This window comes from Sminthopsis crassicaudata, chromosome 2, assembly GCF_048593235.1.
Source record: "Sminthopsis crassicaudata isolate SCR6 chromosome 2, ASM4859323v1, whole genome shotgun sequence".
Lineage (NCBI taxonomy): Eukaryota > Metazoa > Chordata > Mammalia > Dasyuromorphia > Dasyuridae > Sminthopsis > Sminthopsis crassicaudata.
The window spans coordinates 513,073,215-513,097,220 of NC_133618.1; the positions used below are offsets into that span (position 1 = coordinate 513,073,215).

General features: G+C 36.4%; 1 protein-coding gene across 4 annotated transcripts in view; it reads right to left on the reverse strand.

Annotated features, from left to right (window-relative positions):
- Positions 1-237: 237 nt before the first annotated feature.
- Positions 238-24,006, reverse strand: part of LOC141557879 (olfactory receptor 6J1-like) — a 61,857-nt gene continuing 38,088 nt past the window's right edge. For 2 of the 4 annotated variants that reach the window (XM_074294220.1, XM_074294219.1), the window contains 4 exons: positions 16,913-16,962; positions 13,038-13,150; positions 12,210-12,324; positions 238-4,518 (listed from right to left, as the gene is read on the reverse strand). In XM_074294220.1, the coding sequence (XP_074150321.1) occupies positions 3,507-4,502 (996 nt within the window). In that variant the 5' untranslated portion in view covers positions 4,503-4,518; positions 12,210-12,324; positions 13,038-13,150; positions 16,913-16,962 and the 3' untranslated portion in view covers positions 238-3,506. Of the gene's footprint in view, positions 4,519-12,209; positions 12,325-13,037; positions 13,417-16,912; positions 16,963-24,006 lie in introns of those variants that run through there. The other 2 variants (XM_074294221.1, XM_074294222.1) reach the window with 2 other exon arrangements.

Sequence of the window (24,006 nt, forward strand, 5' to 3'; positions counted from 1 at the left end):
CTGGGATATCAGCTCTTCTACCCAAAATTCTAAAACTTTTTATAAATTCTCCTCATCCAAAAGACTCACAGCTATGTTCCAAATCAATTCACCTGGGCAAAATTAAGCTATGGCAGGTCTATGGTTGATAGGATATAGGGATTAATTTAAGCTTCCCCTATGGGAAAGTGGGAAATGGAGAAAGGTGAAGACATCAATAAAAATCTATTTTTAAAATGTTTTTACAAAATTCAATAATCCTTTAAATTAGATGTTTTATTAGATTAAGATAGGCAAGATGAAAGAAATCTCTTCAAAAGGTCATTCTATATGGGATCAATAGGGATTCCTAGAACAGGAATGCCAATCTTCATCTTGGGTTAGTTATTATCCACAACTTGTAGAACTCAAAAGGCCATTTATAACTTTTTATTTGAGAACTCATAAGTTTTTAAAATTTTAGTATAGCTTTTTATTTACAAAACATATGCATGGGAAAATTTTCAACATTGACCCTTGCAAAACCTTCTGTTTCAAATTTTCCCCTCCTTTCCCCCCCAGATGGCAAGTAATCCAATATATGTAGACATATTTATACAATTATCTTGCTGCACAAGAAAAATTGGACCAAGAAGGAAAAAAAAAACCTGTGAAAGAAACAAAAATACAAGTAAACAACAACAGAAAGAGTGAAAATGCTATGTTGTGGTCCATACTCAGGAAAACTCGTAAGTTCTTAAACACCATTTGGAGTTCAGTGATGAAATTTTCACAGCAACTGAGTAGCCATTCCACAATACTTACTCTCAAATACATAGGGGATGGACTGGCCAAGTAAATTAGCTGGACTAAGTAAATAGATGGGAAGGCCACTTTTGTGTAACTTGAGTCAGAAAGCTGATAGCATCTCTAAGGGCTTCTTGACTCATTCAATTTAGGAGAGAGCACCAGCTTTCCTTGGTCATCAAACTTGTCCTGGTAGCGTCTCTGTCTCCTCTTGTAGAAATTCACCAAATGGGTTTGCAAATTGCAGCAATGAAGAAACTACCTGACATGAGCCAAAAATAAGTGATATTAAGAAGTTCCAATACATTTCTGGTTGCAAGGTCTCTCCGTGGCCTTTGGACCAGAGCTTAGGTATAGTGACATCTATTTGTAACCTGATGAAGGGAAACAGTCTTCCTGGCTAAGAGCATCCTGTATCCAGACTAAGCAGAAAGACATATACTAAAAAGTCAAAATGCAAAGAGGTGTTACCAAGGATACGATCCAAGACAGTACAGATCAAAAACAGGGAGAGTTATTGAGTGAGGGAACAGACAAATGTGCAGTCCATAGCTGAAAAGATCAGACAGCAAGTAAAGAGTAGGATAGGACTGTGCAATTGCAGGTATTCTGCAATGTGAGCAAATTGCTTCCAACAGCATTTGGACAATGGGATATTTGATATGTACATTAAAAAAATTAGGATGGAAGATGGAGCACATAATACTTTCTTATAAGAAAGTCAGGAACCCTAAATCCCAGAATGAACTAATACTGTTGATGAATGCTAAAGGCAAAAACAAACACATCTAAGGTGGATATAAAAAGAAGTTCAAAGAAGGGATAGGATCATAGGATCATAGGGATGATCTTAACAGTGAAAGTGAAAAGGGTGAATATTTAACTTTTATTTTACTCTCATTTTCTCATTGATTCTATGATTCTTCCAAAAAGAGTATCCTTTGGATTGGGTAGAATGAGACAGAGAGATACACACAGAGAGACAGAGACAGAGACAGACACAGAGACAGAGAGTCAGAGAAAGAGAGACAGAGAGAAACAAAGAGAGATTGAGAGACAGAGATAGACAGACACAGACATACAGAGAAAGAGAAACACAAACAAACACACAGACACAAACACAGAGAGAAGACAACAATAAGAAGACAAAGAAGAAGATGAAGAAGACGAAGGAGGAGGAGGAGGAGGAGGAGGAAAAGGAGAAGGAGGAGAAAATGATGGAGAAGGAGACAGAGAGACAGAGACAGAAACAGAGACAAAGAAGGAATGAAGAATAGCTGAGTCCAAAGTGAAACAAACAGAGCCAAGAAACAATAAGAATGAGCTTGGCCAAGGCTGGGAATTCTGCCATATAAGCAGATTGTTCCAACTATGTTCCTGGGAAATGTGGGGATTTAACAGTACCTGTAGAGATGGAAACATCTACAGAGAGTTACTTATTAAGAATTTTGTTTAAAGCTCTGGGGTACATTTTCAGTGAGCAAAATTCTTTAGATCTAAAAATCCAGAATCTCCCCCCTTGAAGAAATAACAGAAGAGGATTCCATAGTATGGAACGGAGTGGATCAACTTTAAAACATGTTACCAGTTCTTGAGAAACTTGCAATTTAGTTAGGGGAAGTATGAGAAAGGAACATTAAATTTTTTTGAATGTCTGTTTACCATCTATACAAAAGTGTATTAAGGTAAACAATGTATCCTGCGTGGGTTAAGCTGTTGGGTTCTAATAATAGCTAGAGGCAATAATAAATAGCTCATGTTTAGGAAACTTGTAAGTGCCTTGCAATAGGGATTTTTTTTCCCATTCATTTTATTCATATTCCCACGTCTACTACAGTGCCTGAAACATATTAAGAGCTTAATAAATGCTCACTTATTGATGGGATGTTTTGTGTCTTGGAAAGTGCTGCCTTCAAAACAACCCAATGAGATCGTTATTGTGTCATCATCCCCACTTTAAGAAATAAGAAATCTAAGCCTCAAAGAGATGTTTCTAAGTTTCAGAGCTTGAACTTACCCTTGGGACTTCTGTCACTGAAACCATAATTCTATTGTGCTACATTCAACAAATATACCAACTCAGTCAGATGTATGAGAAGCTCAGATAATAAAGCTGTTACTTGCAAATAAGGTCTGCATGTATGTTTTTGTTTATTTTTCTTTGTTTTAAAAGGCTGGATAAGAGGAGAGGAGCTATTGGGAAGTTAATGGGAGGTTATGTTACAGAAAAAGAAGACTAAATCTGAAGAAAAAGGATCTGGATTCAAATTCTACCTTTGACATTTAACTTTCTGTGTGACCTTTGTCAAGTCTTAGTTTCCTTGGCTTAAAAAGCAAAGAGTTCAGGTCAGTTGGCTGCTGTAGTACCTTCCAATTCTAGAGACACAATTCCTATGACAGACATTTTTAAAACACTTTTAAAATGTTTTAAAAAATACACACGCACACACACACACACACACACATATAGGAAGGATGGTACACTTTTTAAAAAATGTTGTTCCTTGACTGGAGGGCCAGCTTAAACATTAGTCTGAGAGAGGAGCAGATCACAGTGTGACACAGATGACACAACCCTCCAAGTGTCTCCATAGGGGCCATCTAAGGGCACAAACTTAGCATGGACTCTTCTCAAAAGCAGTGTCTCCCAGTCCTAGACTTCGAGGTGCCTTAGATTCATTTTCAGGGATTAGAAAATGTTCATTATTAAGGTAAAAAGAAAGAGACCACCAATCTCTTTGTCAGTGACCTTTGTGGGACAGCAGTTTTAGGAGTGACCTCCTTCTCTTGACTAATGAAGCTCTGATACCAACCCAGACTTCCCTGAGTATCCCACACACAGTATCATTGCGCAGGGTATAGATGAAAGGGTTGAGGAAAGGGGCCACCACACTGCTCAACACTGAGGGTATCTTGTTGATCTCCAGAGTTTCTTTCTGGGAGGGAGTCACATAGATAAAGACTGTAATTCCACCAGCTATCACAACAACTGTCAAATGAGAAGCACAAGTGTTAAAGGCTTTCTTCCTTCCACTGGCTGATGGGATGCGTAAAATGGTCATAATGATGTAACTATAGGAGTATCCAATGAGAATTAAGGAGATGAGAATGACTGTGGATGACAACAGAAAATCCATCAGCTCAATGGGTGTCGTGTCTGTACAGGCCAAGGCCAATAGAGGCCCACTGTCACAGAAAAAGTGGTTAATGGTATTGGAGCCACAGAAGGGTAGCCTGGAGATGAGTATGGTGGGGAAAAGAACAGACAAGAAACCACCCACCCATGAGAAAAGAACCAGGCCAATGCACACAGAAGGACTCATGATGATGCTATACCTCAGTGGGTTACAGATGGCAGCATACCGGTCATAGGACATGCATGTCAATAGAAGAAACTCCACTGTCCCCAGGAAGAAGTAGAAATAGCACTGGGTGATACATCCTGCAAAGGAAATAGTCTTATTCCCCGTGGCCAAATTGGCGAGAACCCTTGGGGAAATGACCGAAGTAAAGAGAATGTCTAAAATGGAGAGATTACAGAGGAAGAAATACATGGGTGTATAGAGGCGTGAGTAAGACACAACAATAAAGATGATGAGGATGTTCCCCAAAAGTGTCATCAGGTAAGTGGGCAAAAGGAGCACAAAGAACAGTAGTTCCACATCTCTGCTGATGGGAAAACCCAGCAGAATGAACTCAGTCACTGTGGTGGTCTGATTCTTCATGGGCAAGGTCATCGTGGATCTCTTCCTCCTGGGGAAACAATAGAAAAGAATTCGATGAGATGGATCAGAATGGGTGAAGTTGACAACTGGTCACTATGTAACTAGGAAAGAAAAGGAAACTTATAGGAAGGGGTTAATATTTTGGTCATCTCAGCTCTAGGACATAACAACCTAAGAAATTATACTAGAATTTTTTAGGATTTAAGCTAGAGATATGATCATGGTATATGACCAGGTAGAAGAAAAATGTTGAAAAATAGAAGCTTTAGATCTTCTTTACTAACTTTTGACAAATATACTCCAACAACTATTTTTAAAAATATTCTGGTATCTCCTACTTTGTAATTAGGAAATCTGAATATGATAGAGGAATCCTGCTGCAATGAAAAGAACACTGGTCTTAGATGACCTAGGTTTAAGTTCCATGCCTGCCACTAATTAGTTGTGTAATCTTGTATAAGTCTCTTTGGGCCTCATTTGCCTCAAAAAGATGGGGGTATAACTAGTTCTAAAATTCACTATTCACTTCTGAAATTCTTTATTTCTATGAAATTACAAGATAAGATTAAACAATGAGCTTGTCTAATTATCATTTTAAGTATGAAAACTGAATACTGAAAACTTAATGGAAAACAGATCATTTCCTTGATCTTAGGTAACTTCCTCATATTTTGCAGGAACATTTAGATCTTTGTCTTTTTTTCCAGCTCTGGTTATTATGCATAAACCTAGACCTCATAGATAAAATGTAGAAAATTTGCTTAAACTAAACTTCTTAAGCAAGCTAAATATTTCCTCTCTTTTTCTTGAAATGGCTTTATTACTGGTATCTACTTTTCTTATTGTATGGGCTACATATATATTAGAGAGGCAATTGTTTAATGATTTATGTCTTTTATTCTCCCTAGCATCTTAGAGAACTTGTACTAGGAGTTGATTTTGTCAAATGGGACTTTCTGTACCCAAACCATTGGTCTTCCTGACTCACTGCCTGGGATCCAAAAGCATGGAAAGTGAGATAAGTGCCAGAATTGGGATTGATGAGGTTTGGCGCAGGGCAGAGAGTTGTGGGAACTCCCTTCTGGTTGGTGCAGGTCCTCCATAAATGAATTTATGAAACCATAAAGTTAGGCCTAGCAAAATAAGTTTTTTATTGGCACTGGGAAGTCAGCTTTTGTAGGCTGACTTCCTTAGTGACAAGGTCCCAACAGAGAAGTAAAGGTCTAGTAGAGAAATCCTCTAGCAGAGAAAGAGAAAGATTCTGATAGAGAGGTAAAGAGGGGTAAGGTCCTGTTAGGGAAATGTGTGAGAGAGACAAAGAGAATGTCTTTTCAGCAGGCAGAGAGTCTTAGCTGGCAGCTATGCCAAGGGAGGTGCCTGCTTTTGCTCTCTCTACAAGGAATTGAGCTGAAGGAAGCTTGTTACTTGGGTAGCTCTTGGTGGGGGCTGGGAGCAGTTTGAGTTGAAATCAGAATAGAGAATCTTCCAATTGAATATGTGTCCCCGGACTGATCTCCAACTCAACAGAGATCGATATTTAGATCTCCAGCTCGGCTAAGTAGGAGTGGTCCTGCACTCAACTAGTCCCACCTAGATAACAGAATGAAACCACTTTATCTTGATTCCCTGGGGCGGGTTTCTCAGGGGAGAGCTTCTCTGAGGGAGTTTCTCAAGCATTCCCCCCAAAGTCTGAGAGACAGACAGAGAGAAAGAGAGAGAGAGAGAGAGAGAGAGAGAGAGAGAGAGAGAGAGAGAGAGAGAGAGAGAGAGAGAGAGAGAGAGAGAGAGTGTGTGTGTGTGTGTGTGTGTGTGTTTCGGGATCTCCTTGTCAGGATCATTAAATTTTCCTGCAGTTGGAGAGTGTTCCATATGGATCCTCAATATTCACAGGGAACAAAAGGATGATGGATCTTTAAACTCTTTCCTGATATTATAAAGTAGCCCTTGTCTAGGTGGAAGGAGTCCAATTAAAATGTGCACAACAAGGTTTTCAAGTATAGATGGGGTGGAGTGGAAAAAAGGAATGGGGGAAAAAAAGCTTTTAGAGCAAGGGAAAATAGGAAGATTAATATATATATATATTTTTTTTTTAAAATTCACCAATCTTTGTTTCTTGATCAAATCTGCTGCCAAGTCCCAAACTATTTTGCTTTTTTTCTCCTAGATTATCCCTAGTCTAAACTTTGTTGGCATGTAGATGAGAAATGTTCAAGAAAGGTGCTTTTATTCTCCTTTAAACTTTTTTCATCTTCCTATTTTCCTGGTTTAGGATTTAAGCTAGAGATATGATCATGGTATATGACCAGGTAGAAGAAAAATGTTGAAAAATAGAAGCTTTAGATCTTCTTTACTAGCTTTTGACAAATATACTCCAACAACTATTTTTAAAAATATTCTGGTATCTCCTACTTTGTAATTAGGAAATCTGAATATGATAGAGGAATCCTGCTGCAATGAAAAGAACACTGGTCTTAGATGACCTAGGTTTAAGTTCCATGCCTGCCTCATTTGCCTCAAAAAGATGGGGGTATAACTAGTTCTAAAATTCACTATTCACCTCTGAAATTCTTTATTTCTATGAAATTACAAGATAAGGTTAAACAATAAGCTTGCCCAATTATCATTTTAAGTATGAAAACTGAATACTGAAAACTTAATGGAAAACTTTTTTCATATATTTTTTAATTAAAATTGTTGAGTAGCATGGGGTTATTTGTTACAGGGTTTAAAAAAAAGAAAGCCTGAGATAGAATGAAAACAGTCTCTAACAGATGAATTGCTTCAACAGAGTAAAAATGAATTTATACCAAATTCTGGAATGTTAGAATTTGGAAGTTATGAGGGGGGGACCCCAAAACTCTCTCTCTGAAAACTCCTTCAAGGAGAAAGTCTCCTTGAATCCTGTCCTCTATAAAAGATCCAGCCCAAGTAAAATAGGACAAACAGCTTCATTCTGTTATCTAGGTGGGGCTAGTTGATTCGAACTGGAGATTTCAATCCTATTGAATTGGAGATTAGTCCAGAAACACTCATTCAATTCCAAGATTTTCTATTCTGATTTTAGCCCAGGCTGCACCCAGCCCCCATCAAGAGCTGCTAGCCTAAGCTTCTATTATAAAATGAGCCAATTTCGGGCTTAGTCCTTGCAGAGGACCTAACATGCCACGCTATGCCAAGGAACCTCTCTCTTCCTGGCATAGCAGCAACTCTCTGACCATTGAAATGATATTCTCTTTCAGCATTATCCTCTCTTTATCTTTCTCATCTATTTCCCTAACAAAATTTTATACCTCTCTGTTGGGATTTATTTCTCTGCTAGAAACTTTACTTCTCTGTTGGGACCTTGCCACCAAGGAATTAAGTTTTTCTAGTAAAGGATGACTTCCCAACGCCTGTAATAAATTTCTTTTATCAGTCTAGCTTTTCGGGTTCAGAAATTCCTTTACAAATGACCTCTGCACTGCCAGAAGGGGTTCCCACAACTCCCTACCCTGTGCTAAATCCTAGGGGAATCTAGGGGAACCAAACCTCTTCCTTTGGTTCCCTGAACCCCGAAACTGCCACTAACCTCATCATTTAACTCCCTGACCACCAAGAACCCTAATCTCATCAGAGCACTGTTTATTGCTTAAAAAAAAAGTTGTAGATTTTTTTAAAAGAATGACTATTTTATGATAGTAAATTGAGGGAACTCACGGCTCTGGAATTATATAAGCTAAAAACAAAAAAAGTATCAAAGTTTAAATATGTTCATAAATGATACTTAACTCTGAAGTGTCCTCAACATTACTACTTCTGGAAAACTGCTAACACTGTGACTATCAGATTAATGACTAATTGTCCCCTTGGATTACCCTCCCAAACTCTTTAACCTTGGTTACTTCCTAGAAGCTCTACAAAAATTATAGAAATTTGCCATCACAACTAATCTTTTACAGAAAATTATGTAAATTGTATCCCCTTTAACTTTTGGGAAGCCCTGAAATTGTGCTCCCTTTAATCTGTGGGGGAAGGGTGATTCAGGATGTTAAACTCTCCTCTAGAGGGCCACACCCCTCCCAAAATAAGTAATCTCTTTTCAATTGGAAATCTTGGCTTGGAGCATAGTCAACATTGAGTGGCTCAAACTCCCAGTTAAGTAATCTCATTCAATTTTGAATTGAATTGAAGTCCCAAGCCTCAGAAAGCTAATAAAAGGTGACTCTGAACCCCAATTTTTTGCAGAAGTCCTAACAGGACCTTGCCCACTGCAGAAGATATTTTCTTCTCCGTGTAACCCACCTTTGCTATATTCCTAACAGAATCTTCCCCACTAAGAAGGCTGTCTTCCTAGCAAGCTGTCTTCTCAGTGTAAAAAAATCCCTTTCTTTGCCACAAACCTCTTGCCTGTATTCATTGGGGTTTGTTCGCAAAGCCTGCCACCTGCCAAGGGGATTCCATTGCTGTTAGGGGATCTCTTAACCTCCATTCTCTCACCTCATCATTATCACTTTAAACCACATCTCAAAAAAGAGCGATTTACACATTTATAGGGATGATACTTGAGAAACATAAACTCTCTTCCTAGATCAATTCCCACCATTGGATTCATTCTGTGGAACTTTATTGTTTGGCTCTTGCTGTGAATTCTTTCTTTTAAAACGTGTGCGTATTTCTTCCAAGAAGATGATGTCTTTTTATCTCTAGACTATGTGATGGAGACAGAAAGTAGTAAGCTAACGTTATAAATTATTAGGATTACTCAATTTTCTAGCCTATTTTTTTATTCTTCTAGTATAAAATCCCAAAATCTAAATCTAAATCTTGAGATTTAGAACGGTTGTTGTCATTTACTCTGAATTTAGAGTCTGAAGACGTACCTACAAATTCTGTTTCTGTTACATACTCCTTTAAAAAACAAACAAAAATAAAACAACTTTGGACAATTCATTTGAATTCTTTGAGCTGTAAAATGAAAAATTTGGGCTGGATCAGCAATTCTCAGAATGTGGTCCAAAGATTCCTGGGGCTTCTCAGGATAAAAACTATTTGCAAAATAAGATGCTATTTGCCTATTAAAATCCTCCTCCTTTTCAATTGGCTATCTGTGAGGCTGAATTTTTTTCACATAATTCAAACAAAATAACAAAAGATGGAATGCAAAAGCAATTATGAGAATTTTATTCTATTGAACTATGTATTTTCAAAAATTCACAAAAAATTGTAAAAAAATTGGCATTCTTACTATTTTTGTTTTTTAAAATATTGGGTTTTTTGTGAAATATTTGTGTTAACATGTCATGACATGTTATTGTTGCTATTTTAAAATGAAATAATAAACATTTAAAAAATTTGTCAGTTTCTGGGGCAGCTAGGTGGCGCAGTGGATAGAGCACCAGCCTAAAATTCAGGAGAATCCAAGTTCAAATCTGGTCTCAGACATTTAACACTTCCTAGCTGTGTGACCCTGGGCAAGTCACTTAACCCCAGCCTCAGGGAAAAAAAAAAACTGTCAGTTTCAATATCTAATATTGATGAGGAAACCCCAAAACTCTTAAAACCTCCTTGGACTCTGCCTCAGGGAAGGGACTCCACCCCAAAATCCATTGAATTCTATTCAAATTCTAACCCTGGCTGAAACTCAAGCCTAAAGCCAACCTGGAACTCCACCCACGAGCCCCTTCAGATTGTTCAAAGACCCCTATTATAAAAAGAGCCAAACTGGAGTCCACTCTTTGCAGAGGTCCCAAACATGGCACCCTTATGGCTTATTTAACTCTGTATCTTTGCGCCAAATCCAAAGGGGTTGCAGGGGAACTCTATTTGAATCTCTGTACCCCAAATCTGCCACTAAACCTCAATTAAATTTAATTTCAATTAGGTACCCTTTATTTAGTTCTCATCAATATGATTAAATTGTTGTGACTGTGTTAGTGTTCTGGATATCTTAGAATCAGCCTGAGTCAGGATAAGCAAAAGTCTTTTTGGTCTTTTGGAGTGCCCATCAGGGGATTAGAGATAGGAATCTATGCACCTCCTTTCTCTCCACCGCCAAAAGAATGATCCTGCTGGTCCTACTCTACCCTTTGATCTCTCTCCTCCTTCTCTGTGCACACCCACAGATCGAGCCAGCACAGAGTTGTTGAGTAGGGTCATCCTCCAAGCATATGTTAATAAAGTATTGGTCCAATTGGTAATTATCCTTAAGTGCTTAGGTTGTCCAAGTGCATCTGCTCAGAGTTTCAGCCCTTTACAGTAAATATTGAACGAAATAACCCATTGAAATAAAAGTGCTTTGGAATCCTCAAGAATTTTCAAGAATATAAGAGGCCTTGAGATCAAAGAATTTAAGAACTACTAAGCTAGATTATTTTTAAAATTGTATCCAATACTAAAACCTATAATCATACGATTCAAAAGAGAAAAAAGAAGTTACTTAACAGTCATGAAGTTCACATTATGTACTTGGCACATAGGAATAGGGAAGAGAACTAGACCTAAGATTTCATTGCTATAGAGGATTCCTGAAGGAGGAAACTCTTTCTACTAATGCAGACTGACACCTCCTCAGCAACTTAAGGCAAAAGAGAGTTGCCAAGAGTGTAGAGTGGTTAAATGACTTGCCTAAGGTCATTTAACAATATTTGTTTAGAGGGCATGAACCCCGGCTTTCTTTGCTCTGAAGTCAGCTCTTGATCCTCATTAGGTCATAGTGATGTGACAATCTCTTCCCCCTCAGGAAGAAGCCCAAATAACTATAATTAGACCTAATCAATTCCCAGACTATCCTGCTTATATAGTGATTGTAAGGATCTCTTAATCAATCTCCTTTGTCTATATAGCCCTCAGCCTTTAAACAACCTTTGAAATATTGATTAGCATATCTTTAAACAGGTCTGGGACCTAATCTGCCAGGTACTTTCCATCTGGCTCTTTGATATACCTCTAAATTCTCTTCTGGAAAAAAAGCCAAAGCTATATTTCCCCTATAAATGATCTATAAAAAAGACTTGAACCTAGACTCTGATTTGAAGGCTGATGCAGTACTGACGGGGCTATCCAAGTTCATAATAAGCACATCATGAGTACTTTAAACTTGCGTGTTGATTGACTGATTGGGGCATCTAGGTGATAGAATAATACCCTACTTGCAGTCAGGAAAACTATTCCTGAGTTCAGATTCGCTCTCAGCTACTTACTAGCTGTGTGACCCTGAGCAAGTCATTTGATCCTGCTTGTCTCACTTTTCTCATCTGTAAAATGATCTGGAGAAGGAAATTGGATGTGACTGAAATGACTCAATACCACCCTTCTACTTCCCCCTTACCTCTTCCTCTAACCATAGCATCCCATTTACCAGACTGTTTCAGTCTGACAAGCCATAGCACCAAGCATACTCCTAAAATATAGTAAATGAATTCCATTCACACTTTCCAATTATATCAATAAGCATAAACCATCTTTCCTACTAAATCTTAGGAAGCCTTTCTTTTTCTTTACTGTGATTAAGCTTGTTCCCCACCAGCAGCATTCTATCAGAGACTCAATGTGATTACAAACAAATTTATCTGAAACTTTAGATCCTATTATTGAGAAACTTCCTTGGGACCGAAGTTAATAAGTGCCTATTAGTCACAGGATTGAAAGCTCTCCACATTCCCCTCTAGAAAAACCAAATTTGAAGCAGCAAATACTTATATTACCCTGAGAAAGGAAATGTCACCACCTGGGATAATGTACCTCTTGGAGCAATTGGCTAGAGCTGCTGCTACTTTCTTTGCACTTTGAGATCTCAGAGTTCTGGGGCATCCAGTACTTCAGGAAGCTTCTATATTGAAACTTCCCCTGCTCAGACCTAAGAAGACAATCAAAGACAAGTCACAAAGCAGCTATGAGCTTGAATTGGCTTATGGGAAATGGCAGTATCATCATCAGGGTACTCTAGACATGTAAACTACTGTAATTCAGTCAAGGCACCTCTAGGACCCAATCAGTATGGATTTCTCAAAGGGCACAATTTACAAACATGTCCCTGAACACAAACTCTTACTTCAATGCCCCTGAGGATTACTTAGAAGAGTGGGCCAAAACACTTCTTTACTACAAGGAACAGGACCAGATTACCAGCCAAGATAAACAATAAGCTTTCTTTCTTTCTTTGCAAAATTTATTTAATCTAAAGGTTAATTGATGGGGTTCTACTGGCAGTCAGAGAGTTGTGGAAATCCCCTTTTGGTCAGTGCAGATCCTTAGTGAAAGAATTCACCAACCTGATGAGTTTCAAGTGGCAAAAATGGAAGTTTATTGTTCGATGAGAAGTCAGCTTTGCTAGAAAAACTGATTTTTTCAGTGGCAAAGTCCTATTAGGGAAATGGAGACTAGCATTGAGAAGAAGATGTATTCTCAATGGACAGAAGTGCTGGCAGGCAGCTATGCCCTTACTCCAGACTTTTGTTAAGAATCAGGAGTTTAGAAATATCCCTTAATAGGAAAATCTGAGGATAAGGTTTCAGGTTGAAAAGAAAGCCAAAGTCCCCAGGCCTAGATCTCCAATTGAATAGAAATTACCTTTTGAAGGCTTCTAGAATTTGGAATTTTCTGAAAAGGGTCTGCATCAATGGGGTGATTTGCCTTAGAAAAGGCCCAGCCAGGAGGATATGCTCTCATAGACTCTCTGGAATCTGGAGGGGGGTGGGGGTCGGGAATCAAAGGGGACAGAATTTTAGAGTGTTAATTTTACAGATCAAAAGGGAACACAGTTTCATATGCCCATCATTAATGATCTAGGTTCCATAAATAGATTCCAGGTGATTCATAAATTTGGGTGATGAAACAAAATTTATAATTTTATTTTTATTAACCTCCAATTAAAATTAGTATTTCCTTCAATCACAAATGTAAATAATAAACATTATTCTGAGAAGGGGTCTGTAAGGATTTTTCAGATCACCAAAGTGGTCCATAACATACAGAAAATGTAAAGAACTCTTAAAATAATCTGTCATTTTATTATTATTTTTTAAAAATCTGTCATTTTATTTCCATTTTTTCTCTTGTCACGAATGTCTAGGTTACAGATAAAATCTTCCTACCTTCAGGCTCTTCCTTCTTCAATCTATTTTGTACTTCCTTTACAAGACTAATCTTCCTAAAATCTCAGTTTAAATATATACATATCTATCTATATGTGTGCGTGTGTATACCCCTGTTAAAACAAAACCAAACCTGTAAGAACTAGTCATTATTAGTAAAATAAAATCCACATTTATTAGTCTATGATTCAATGCTCTCTACAATCTTAATCTAGCCTTGTTTTCTTTGTCACAAAGGTCTTAAAGGTCACAAGAATTTTGGAGATCCTTTAGTCTATCCCCCTCATTTTACAGATCAAATAACTGAGGCCAAGGGCTTAAGTAACTTACCAAAATTCTATGGGTAATGTCAGAGTCAGAATTTTCAGGATGTCATAGGACCATTGATTTAGATCTAGACATTAATCTAGTTCAATCACCTCATTTTACAGATGAGGAAACAGATCCAAGATAAAACAGTAACAAGGCCATACAAGGAGTAAGTAGCAGAGGTCCTCTACATCCAAAATTAGGGATCTTTTCATTATGCTATGTTATTTCTTAACTTCATTCCAGTCAAATTGGTCTGTTTATTGTCTTTCGAATCTTCCTTGTGCCTTTATGCTGCCATATTTTTGCTCACTCCCATTCTTCCCCTGGAAACTCTTCATTCATTGCATGCCCTGTGGCCACAGCCCAGTAAAAGTGCCTTGACAGATACCAATGGACTAAAGCTGTAAATAATGGGCCTCAAACCTATGGGAGAGTAGGGGGATGTCTATCCCAAGCATATTCCCCAGCAGAATGGGCAGACGAGACAATTTATTCCAACAGCTATGAAGATGACCAAAGCAAGTGCTGTGGAACACTTAGACTTTCATCAGACATCAAAGATGCCACAGTCATCCACTGAATCCCAGATCAAGAGCCAACTTGGATGACTGTCCTGCCATTGAACTTCGATGACTCTGGAAGAGAGAGTAAGGTTGATAACTTTGTACAATTTTGCCTCACTTAAACCCAAATTACACATGTCAAACCATCACCCACAATGTAATTGGTTCCTCTTCAAAAATGAAGGTCAAACAACAAATCCTTTCTTCCTGAATAAAAATCTTACTCATAGTTCAAAGCCCACTTCAGATATTATCTCTTCAATGAGACCCTTTCTGATTAACCAATTCCCTGCCCTGGACCTCAGTTTTATCACATGTAAAATGAAGGGTTGAACTAGATAATCTCTAAGATCAGAAAAAAAGGGGGTAGGGGGGAAGATGGAGCATTGCAGAGTATGGAGGTCAATGACAGAGAGATGATCTATTAGAGAGCAGACAAAAGACTTCCCTGACCTATGTCTGCTACTCTGGGGCTGCATTAGACAGATGAATCAACTGTGTGGTTGGTGGCTGATTGTACCAGTACTTCTGCCAATATTTAGGGAAGTCACACAATTGGAAGAGTGCTGGTGTACATTGAATCAGGCAAGTCTATGAATAGAGTATGTGATAGTGATCAGAACACTAAAGTTTCAAATTCCACCTCTGACACTTAAGAAACTATATGACTGGGAAAGTCACATTGTCTCTGAGCTTGAAGTTCCTCTTCTGTAAAATAAAGATAATATCTGGCTCACAGGGTTGTTGGAAAGTTCAGATAAAATAGTGTATATTAAGCATTGTGAAAGTCTCATATCCCTATGTAAATGTCAGTTATTATTATCACAAAATAAGCTATGTATGTGTGGGCAGAAAGATTAATTGAGGCTAGGGAAAATGGTACTAAGTGACAAATATTTAAGCTATCTGAATCTCTTTCCCCTTATTATGATCAAAGGGGAGAATCTCTGTTGGATCTGGGTTGCGTACCATGCCGCTCCAGAGGGTAGCATGATATTCACCAACATGGTAGGAGCCAGTAATGATAAAGATGCATTTAAAATCCAACCTAGAGCCATGGAACTAGATATAGATATCCAACAGCAAGAGCCATTCCCCAATGGATAAGTGGATAAAAGATCAAACAGTTTCTAAAAGGAGAATAACAAACAATAAATGGCCACATGAAAATATATGCTCTAACTTATTACTATTACAAGAAATACCAAGTAAAACAACACAGGTTTTATATCATCATGAAAGTTGGAAAAATGGGAATAATCAATTTTAGAGAGGGCATAGAAAGATAGACACAATGATACACTTACTGGTAGTGAAACTGTGAAGTAGTACAAACAGTCTGGATTTGTTTCCAATATGAAAAAAGTGATTCAGCTGTCTGTATCCCTTACTACGTGGTACATAATATAAGGAAGTAAAATACAGAAACAAAGGTCCATTACCTGCCAAAATATTCATAACAACAGTCTTTGTGGTAACAAGGAACTGCAAACAATGTGATGACCTTTGGGAAATAATTGAGACACTATGGTAAATTAATGTAATGTAATTGTGTGGTAGGAAATGATCTGTGAACAATTAAGAGAGAAATTTTATGAAGTGATTCAGAATGAAATAAGTAGAACTAAGAGAATAATGTGTAGAATGAGTATAACAATGAAGATGAAAAAAATCACTAAAAAGGAAGTTAAATTCTGAGTAATGAGGGAAAAATCCCCCAATGATGGCCTAGAGAAGAAATAATAAAGAATAACTCCTACTTCATAGGAGGGAGGGAGGGAACTAGTAGGACAGAATATTGTACACACTGTCAAACATTATGTCTATTAGATGTTTTTACTTGTTTTTCTTTGTCTGAAGAGACTAGGGCAGGAAAAACTATGAGATCAAGAAAAAAAGGCATCAAAACAGTATTTTTTAAATGAAAAATAAATTTAGACCTGGTAGACTTACTTACTAAAATAAGGATGCCCAGAGGTAGATGTCAGACACATTAGAAGGAAGTCTCTTCTGCTCTTATATTCTATTGTTCTGATTCTATTCTAACCCACACCAGTCTCTCTCTCTTTTCCTTTTTTAATTATTTAGACTTATATTCAATATCATACAACTTAATGAGTGTTTAGTTGTGAACTAAATATATTTGTTTTATTGTTTCAACTAAATTGTAAAGTTCTTGGGGTTTAGATTTTATTTTATAATTCCATTGTATATAGTACAGTTCTGGGCCTAAATGGATGCTTAGTATTTGCAAAGACTTTTAGTTCTACCTGAAAACACAAACACTTAAAAACAATTGACAAAATTGTGCCTGTATGGTAATATTCTAGGATCTATGTGATTTGAAGGTCCAACTCAGAAAGTCAGCATACTTTCAGTTAAAGAAAATGAATGAAGCAGTTAGATGGTACCATAGATAGAGTTCTATACTTCAAATTAGGAATACCCAAGTTCAAATCATTTCTTAGATACTTACTAGTTGTATGATTCTAGTCATTTCACCTCTGTACATCTAAGTTTCCTCATCTGTAAAATGGAGATAATAATATCACTTACTTTCAGGATAGCTATCAAATTAGATAATATTTGGTAATATATGGTATCATAATATATTCATCAAGGACTAGTATTATGAAGATAATAGGAATTGTCATATTTAGGCCAGAATATCTAGAAAGGCAAAGTAAGCATGTGGTATAAAGAAGCATGTTGCTTATATAGTTATCTATATAGTTATAGTTCAACAGAAATTTCTTCAACCAAATGACAAAATCAAGAAATTCACAAATTCAGGTTATGAATCATTACCTTTAATTGGAGTAGTTTTTATCCTTTATTGTGTATACTACTCTAATAGTATAAAGCAACTGGTCACTTCCTAATAGACATTAGGGCTTCTTCTGTGTTTAATCAAGGCTTACTGTTTTGAGGTATGATTGGCTCCTAATGAGACCACTCATTTTTAAAAAAACTTTTAATTTTTTAAAGATGTTTTTTAAAAGCTATAAGCTTCAGATCAGAAAAGTAAAGATAAGCATAATGAATAGGATTCAAACAGAAAGTTCACTTACTCCAAAAAATATGAATTTATTAAAATGTTTACGTTTGGCAAAACTAGCTTTTTCTTCTTGCTCTTTATTCTCCCAAATGTTCTTATATCTCATACCATAAAGTTCCACAAAATACCCATTGATCAGAATGCTTCTGGGCATATGCTTCTCAGGTTAAACTGTGCCATTCCTTTGCTATTTTACTTAAGTAATGGTAGTAGAGAGATGGGATGGGCTCTTAGAAAAGTGAGACTCTCTTCTTTTTCCCCATTTCTACAACTAACATTGCAAGAAATTTGGGTTAAACTAGGTTAAACCAGCTACTCCTGCTATACTTAGTCCATGGCTATAACAGTACAGTATGAGTTGGGACACAAGGTTACCAAGCCATATTCCTCCTGTAACCAAATTTGATAAAATTTATCAAAAGCAGAATCCTAGTCACATCTAATCATAGAGAAAAGTTTCAGTTCTAGAACTGGAGTAAGAGCCAGGGGGTATGTGTGAAATGCCTGGGGCCTTGTTATCATAGCCCTAAAAGGACTCCCAGGAGACTCCTCTTTTTCAACTGAAAAGGATGTGGATCACTAAGTAACAAATATGGTCTGGTCCCCCCATCTCAATGGGAGGCTTACTATATCTTCCCCTCAAGGTTCTAGCAGTGCCTTGAGGATTTGTCTTTTATCTAATGCTATCAGTTAAGGTCCCCACCAATTGTATTCCCCTTACTGTAGTCAAAAAGTAACTAGCATCCCAGGGACAATTAACATCATATAGCTTTTACAAATGGTGCAAAAGTATCAACATTTCTCCCTGTTATAGATTCCTGTAGATTCATTCTGTCTTATACTATCTTGGTCTCTTGGGAAAGTGGGTTCAGTGTAGTGTAATTTTTAAAATAGAATTAGTCCCACTAGTTTAAGGTCTAAATTGGACATCATTGTAAGTTAAATCCTTGTCTGAGTTACCATTGGACTGGTTTCTGCCATAGGTCACTCCCACAGGTCATTCCTTGTGCCCCATAACTTTGATGCTGAGCTGGCTGGAAAACCTGGCCTGACAGTCAGACTCCTGGATTTAAAGACTCTCAGAATCCCAGGATTTTATTCTCTAGACCTTCCAAACTCACAAGGTTGAAAACTTCAGATTAATCTCCTTCACCAAAAACAAAAAAATGATAAAGTGGTGTAATGGATAGAGTATTGGACTGAGAATAAAGAAAACCTGAGTTCAAATCTAGTCTCAAGCACTCATTAACTATATTTTAATTTATGTTTGCACCTGTTTCCCCACTTATAAACTGAGGATAATAATAGCACCTGTCTTCCAAGATTGTTGAGCTTTGCACACCTGAAAGTGCTAGTACATGGCAATTGTTTTATTTAATCCAGTAGTGTTTTAGCTAAGGAAACTAGAGCATGACCACTAAATGGATGAAGATTAAGAAAAGACAAAAGGGCCAGTTTCAGAGAAACCTGAAAAGACTTGTATCATCTTTATGTAGATAATTGTTAGAACTATTTATCCAGTTCGAACCTCTCTCCTGCTCTCCTGTCTCACATTCCTAACTACATACTGAACATCTTAAACTGAATGATTGGTACAGATCACAAGGTCAGCATATCTCTTCCCCCTCACCCCCAAACCATTCCCTCTTCCAAACTTCCCGATTCCGGTCAAGAATACTCCCAGTCACTCTGGCCTCCCATTCTTGATGTTATCTTACACTTCTCTTTCTCACTCATCCCATCTTCTATATATAATTCCACACTTATCATGCTGCAAAAGAAAAATCAGACCAAAAAGGGGAAAAAATGAGAAAGAAAAAAAAGCAAGCAAGCAACCACAAAAAAGTGAAAATACTATGTTGTGATCCATACTCAGTTCCCACTCTGGGTGCAGATGGCTCTCTTCATCACAAGACCATTGGAACTGACCTGAATAATATGGCGAGTCTTATGGTCCTCAGATGTCTACCAAATTGACTGAGCCCCCGCTCTGTTACATACAAGTGGGACTAATGCCCTTATGTGAGCAGGAAGCTATGTCAAGGGAGGCAGTATTCAACTGGATCCTGGGGACATCTTTGTTGCCTTTTAGGGAAAAGTAATTCTTATCATGGAAAACAAGGTAGAGGGACACCTGAGTCTATCACAGCAGGTCTCTCCATTTCATTCTCCTGTTCAATAAATTCCAGTGGTGCTCTATTACCTCCAGAATCAAATTTAAAATTCTATTTGGCTTTTAAAGCTTTTCATAACCTAATCTTTTCCTACTTAAGTCTTCTTATAAAAGCAATATGCTACATTTATTATGTACTTACAAATGCATGCTGTAAAGAATAGAGATATGTGATTTCACATATAATCTTTTATTATGTTTTAATTTGTATATGGAAATATACTTTCTTGAATGATTATTAAATTCAAAATTTAAAAATTTAAACAAAATAAAATTATGTCATGCTTAATGGTATCATTGACCATAAAATATATGTGACTGGTGGTATAGCAACTAAATTAATAAAGGAAAGATGGACAACAGACATTTATTAAGAATTTTCTATTATGGAGTGAACATTGTCTGAAGCTTGATCTCATCAATTTTGGCTCAAAGAGGAAATAACTTAATTATTCAGTTAGGCATGGAAATTTATCTAATCTTATAAAGAAGTAGGAGGAGAAAGATGAAAAGAAAAGAGAGGGACAGGATAGAAGGAAGTACAGAAATACTAGGGGAAAAAGTAAGAGAAAGGGGGTAAGGAGTGATAGAAAATAAAATAGGGGTGGAGTGAATTTAAAAAACCGCTACTAAAAGAAAGAAGAGGGGTGATGGGAGATAAGGTAGTGGCTGGGGTGGGTAAAACACAACAAAGAACAGGGTGAAATGAGAGAACAAAAATATATACAGGGGAGAAAATGTATGGAGGGAAATACAGAGCTGGTAATCATAACTGTGAATGTGAATAGGATGAATTTTCCCATAAAATGGAAATAAATAGAGTGGATTAAAAAACAAAGTCCTACAATATGTTGTTTACAAGAACCACATTTGTCACAGAGACACATATAGAGTAAAGGTAAAAGGCTGAAACAGAATTTATTATGCTTCAGCTGAAGTAAAAAAACAAAAAAAGCAGGAGTAGCAATTCTAATCTCAGATAAAGTAAAAGTAAAAAGAGATATTATTAAAAAAGATAAGGAAGAAAAATACATCTTGATAAAGGGTATCATAACTAATGAAGTAATAAGGATACTAAATGTGTATGAACCAAATGCTAAAGTAGGCAAATTCTTAGAGAAGATTTTAAGCCATTTACAGGAAGAAATAGACAACAAAATTATTATAGTGAAGGATCACAAGCTTTTCCTCTCAGAGTCAGACAAATCTAACCACAAAATAAACAAGAAAAAAGTAGGATCCTAGAAAACTTAAATATGAAAGACCTCTGGAGAAAATTGAATAGGTACAGTACATGGCACCTACATAAAAATTGACCTTGCCATTGCCATTACTGTTCTGTATCCCAAAGAAATCATAAAGGAGAGAAAAGAACCACATGTGAAAACTGTTTGTAGCAGCTATTTTTGTGGTGGCAAAAAATTAGAAAATTGTGTAGATGGCCATCAATTGGGGAATGAATGGCTAAACAAGTTGTGGTATATAAAGGTAACGGAATATTATTGTTCTATAAAAAAAAGATGAACAAGATGATTTTAGAAAGGTCTGGAAAGATTTACATGAACTGATGCTGAGTGAAATAAGCAGAATCAGGAATACTTTGTACATGACAGCAAGAATGTGTAATGATCAACCATGAAAGAGTTGGCTCTTTTCAATGATTCAGTAATTCAAAGCAATCCCAATAGACTGGACAGAGAATGCCATCTGTGTCCATAAAAAGAACTAAGGAGACTGAATGTACATCAACACATTCTATGTTCACTTCTTTTTTCTGTTTTTTTTTTTAATTTCTCCCATGGCTTTTTCCTTTTGCTTCCCAACATGATTTATTAAGCAATGTGTATTAAAAATAAATAAATTAACTAGAAAAAATAAATCTCTATGTATCAGGGACTGTGCTACATAAACACAAGCAAAAGAAAAACAGTCTTTGACCTCAGAAAGTTTATATTCTAGTCGAAGAAGATAATACAGAAAAAGTAGCTGAAAAGCAAGGAAGTAAGGAGGAAAGTAACCAAATGGGAGAAAGAAAAGGAATGATGGAAGGATGTTCCTGGGTGAAGCTGCAGCTGAGGTACAATAGGAAAGTCCAGAATGTCAGAAGCAGAATAAAAAAGGGAATGAAGATTGATCTACCTGATCCTAAGGTAAACTGAGCTACAGAAAAGATTAGATGGGTAATTGGTAAGAGGAGATTCCATTACCTTAGTAATGGAATAGTATACATTTTTAACAAAATAAACAAGAAGAGTTATGAATTTCAATATATCATGAAGGAAACTGAATTTGATAGCCAGAGGAGGAAAAATGACTGAAAAAAGTAGAGAACTTAAATTTATTAGATGGAATATTTACAAAAATGAAAATATTCTAAAGTATAAAGATAAATTATTTCTAAGATATAGATAACTTCAGAATTCTAGGCACATTTATGGAATATAATACAAGAATGATAATAAGCAAGGAAAATAGATAAAAAAATAATAAGTCTATAGGAAAAGAGCCGTAAAATTGGAATAAGAGAATCTGAGTAAAATCCTGTTCTGCATCTTGCTGTTCCTATGACCACCACTTCTAGGGCCTTTGTTTCCTAGAAAATTTTGAACTTGAACTAGAAGGCCTCCAAGGTCTCTTGTATCCATGAATAAGTGATTCTTAAAAAAAAAAAAAAAAAGACTCTCAAAGTCATTTCTCTCTAATTTGAAAAGCAAATTACAGAAATAGTAACAGATTATAATAAATATACAACAAAGTAATACTTTTCAAATGCAGTCAAAATAACACTCTGAAAACTTATACTAACACAAGAGAAAAAAGAAAAAAGAAAAAATTACATTTTAGTGAAAATTTTAGAAAACTGATAACTATATCAGAAACAAGCAAAAAAACATTATAATTAAAGAGAAATGAACAGATTAAAGAGAAAGAACAAGTGAATTGATAAAATAAAAATGTTTTTAAATACAACAAATTTTATTTTTAAAATGAGCAAATTTAATAAAAAAGAGGAGAGAGAAAACGCAAATGACTAAAATCCAAAGTGGAAAGGATGACAATAAATGTAAAATATTTTAATGAGAAAAAACTTTCCAAGACTATTATTAGATAAATTGTTTTCAACAATAGAGGGTCAACATTCTAAATAATTATTTCTTCTAGACAAATATAATTCTTCCGCCAATCTGGGCAAAAAAAACCAATAAAGGGAACTATAGCTGCTAGAATTAATAAGCAAGAGTAGAAAAATAAATATAATATTAGCCAATATATTCCACATGTCTAAAAATAATCAGTATTAGTGGCTTCTTACTTTAATAGTTCAACAGCAGTAATTCTGTAATCTCACTGATGTGAGGTTCCCTGCAAGGGTGTAGAACATATTGTATATATCCTTTCATTTTAAGTGATTCTTGTCTATGGACTCCCAAAAATCTTCCTTATAGTGTCTATTCAATATTCTAAGGATCTTCCTATAGATTTCTTGATATTGCATGAATGGTGATGAAGAGCAAAAACTGCCTTTGGTTATTCCTTCCTCTCATTGCATGACTAACCTGGCTGAGCAATCTCAGGACCTGAGGACTCATTCTACCTTTTTCTTAGAACCTCTTCCCAATTGTGGAAAGGAAGTTATAAGAAAATGATGAAGCCAATATCTAGAGAGATTGTTAATTTTCAGTGTGATCATTTTTGTTGTTGTTTAATCTTTTCAATTTTTATCTGAATTTGGGACCCCATTTGGAGTTTTTGTAGTAAAGATTCTGAAGTGATTTGCCATTTCCTTCTCCAGCTCATTTTACAAAAGAGGAAACTGAGGCAAACAGAGTTAAGTGTCTTGCCCAAGATTACCCAGCTAGTATCTGGGGTCATTTTTGAATTCAAGTCTTCCTGACTCTGGGGCTGGCACTCTATCCATTGTGCCTCTAGTGGTGCTTCTGAGCATTTACATCTCAGAAATTACCAAAGGTTATAAATCAGCACTTCATTAATTGTTTTGTTAATTGTCTAAGCTTCAATATGGAGAAAACAATAATAAAGCAGACCTAAAATTGTGTCTTACCTTTGATTCTCCCCTACCCCCCAGAAAACCAGTTGTTAAACATTTACCAGCATACTTTTGGGTGGATATGAGTGAGACCAGATTGCCTTTTACAAGCCATAAGGCATGTCATACTCTTTTATGTTAACAGATTCCTTGGGAAATTCTCCTTTTGAGAATTTTTAAAAATCTTTTTTAAAAATATTCTATAACTAAGTGACTTAGGAAAGCTCTTATTTTTATTTAGATTAAGGGAGATTTGGAATACCAAATTTCCTTGCAAGGAAAAAGCAAGCT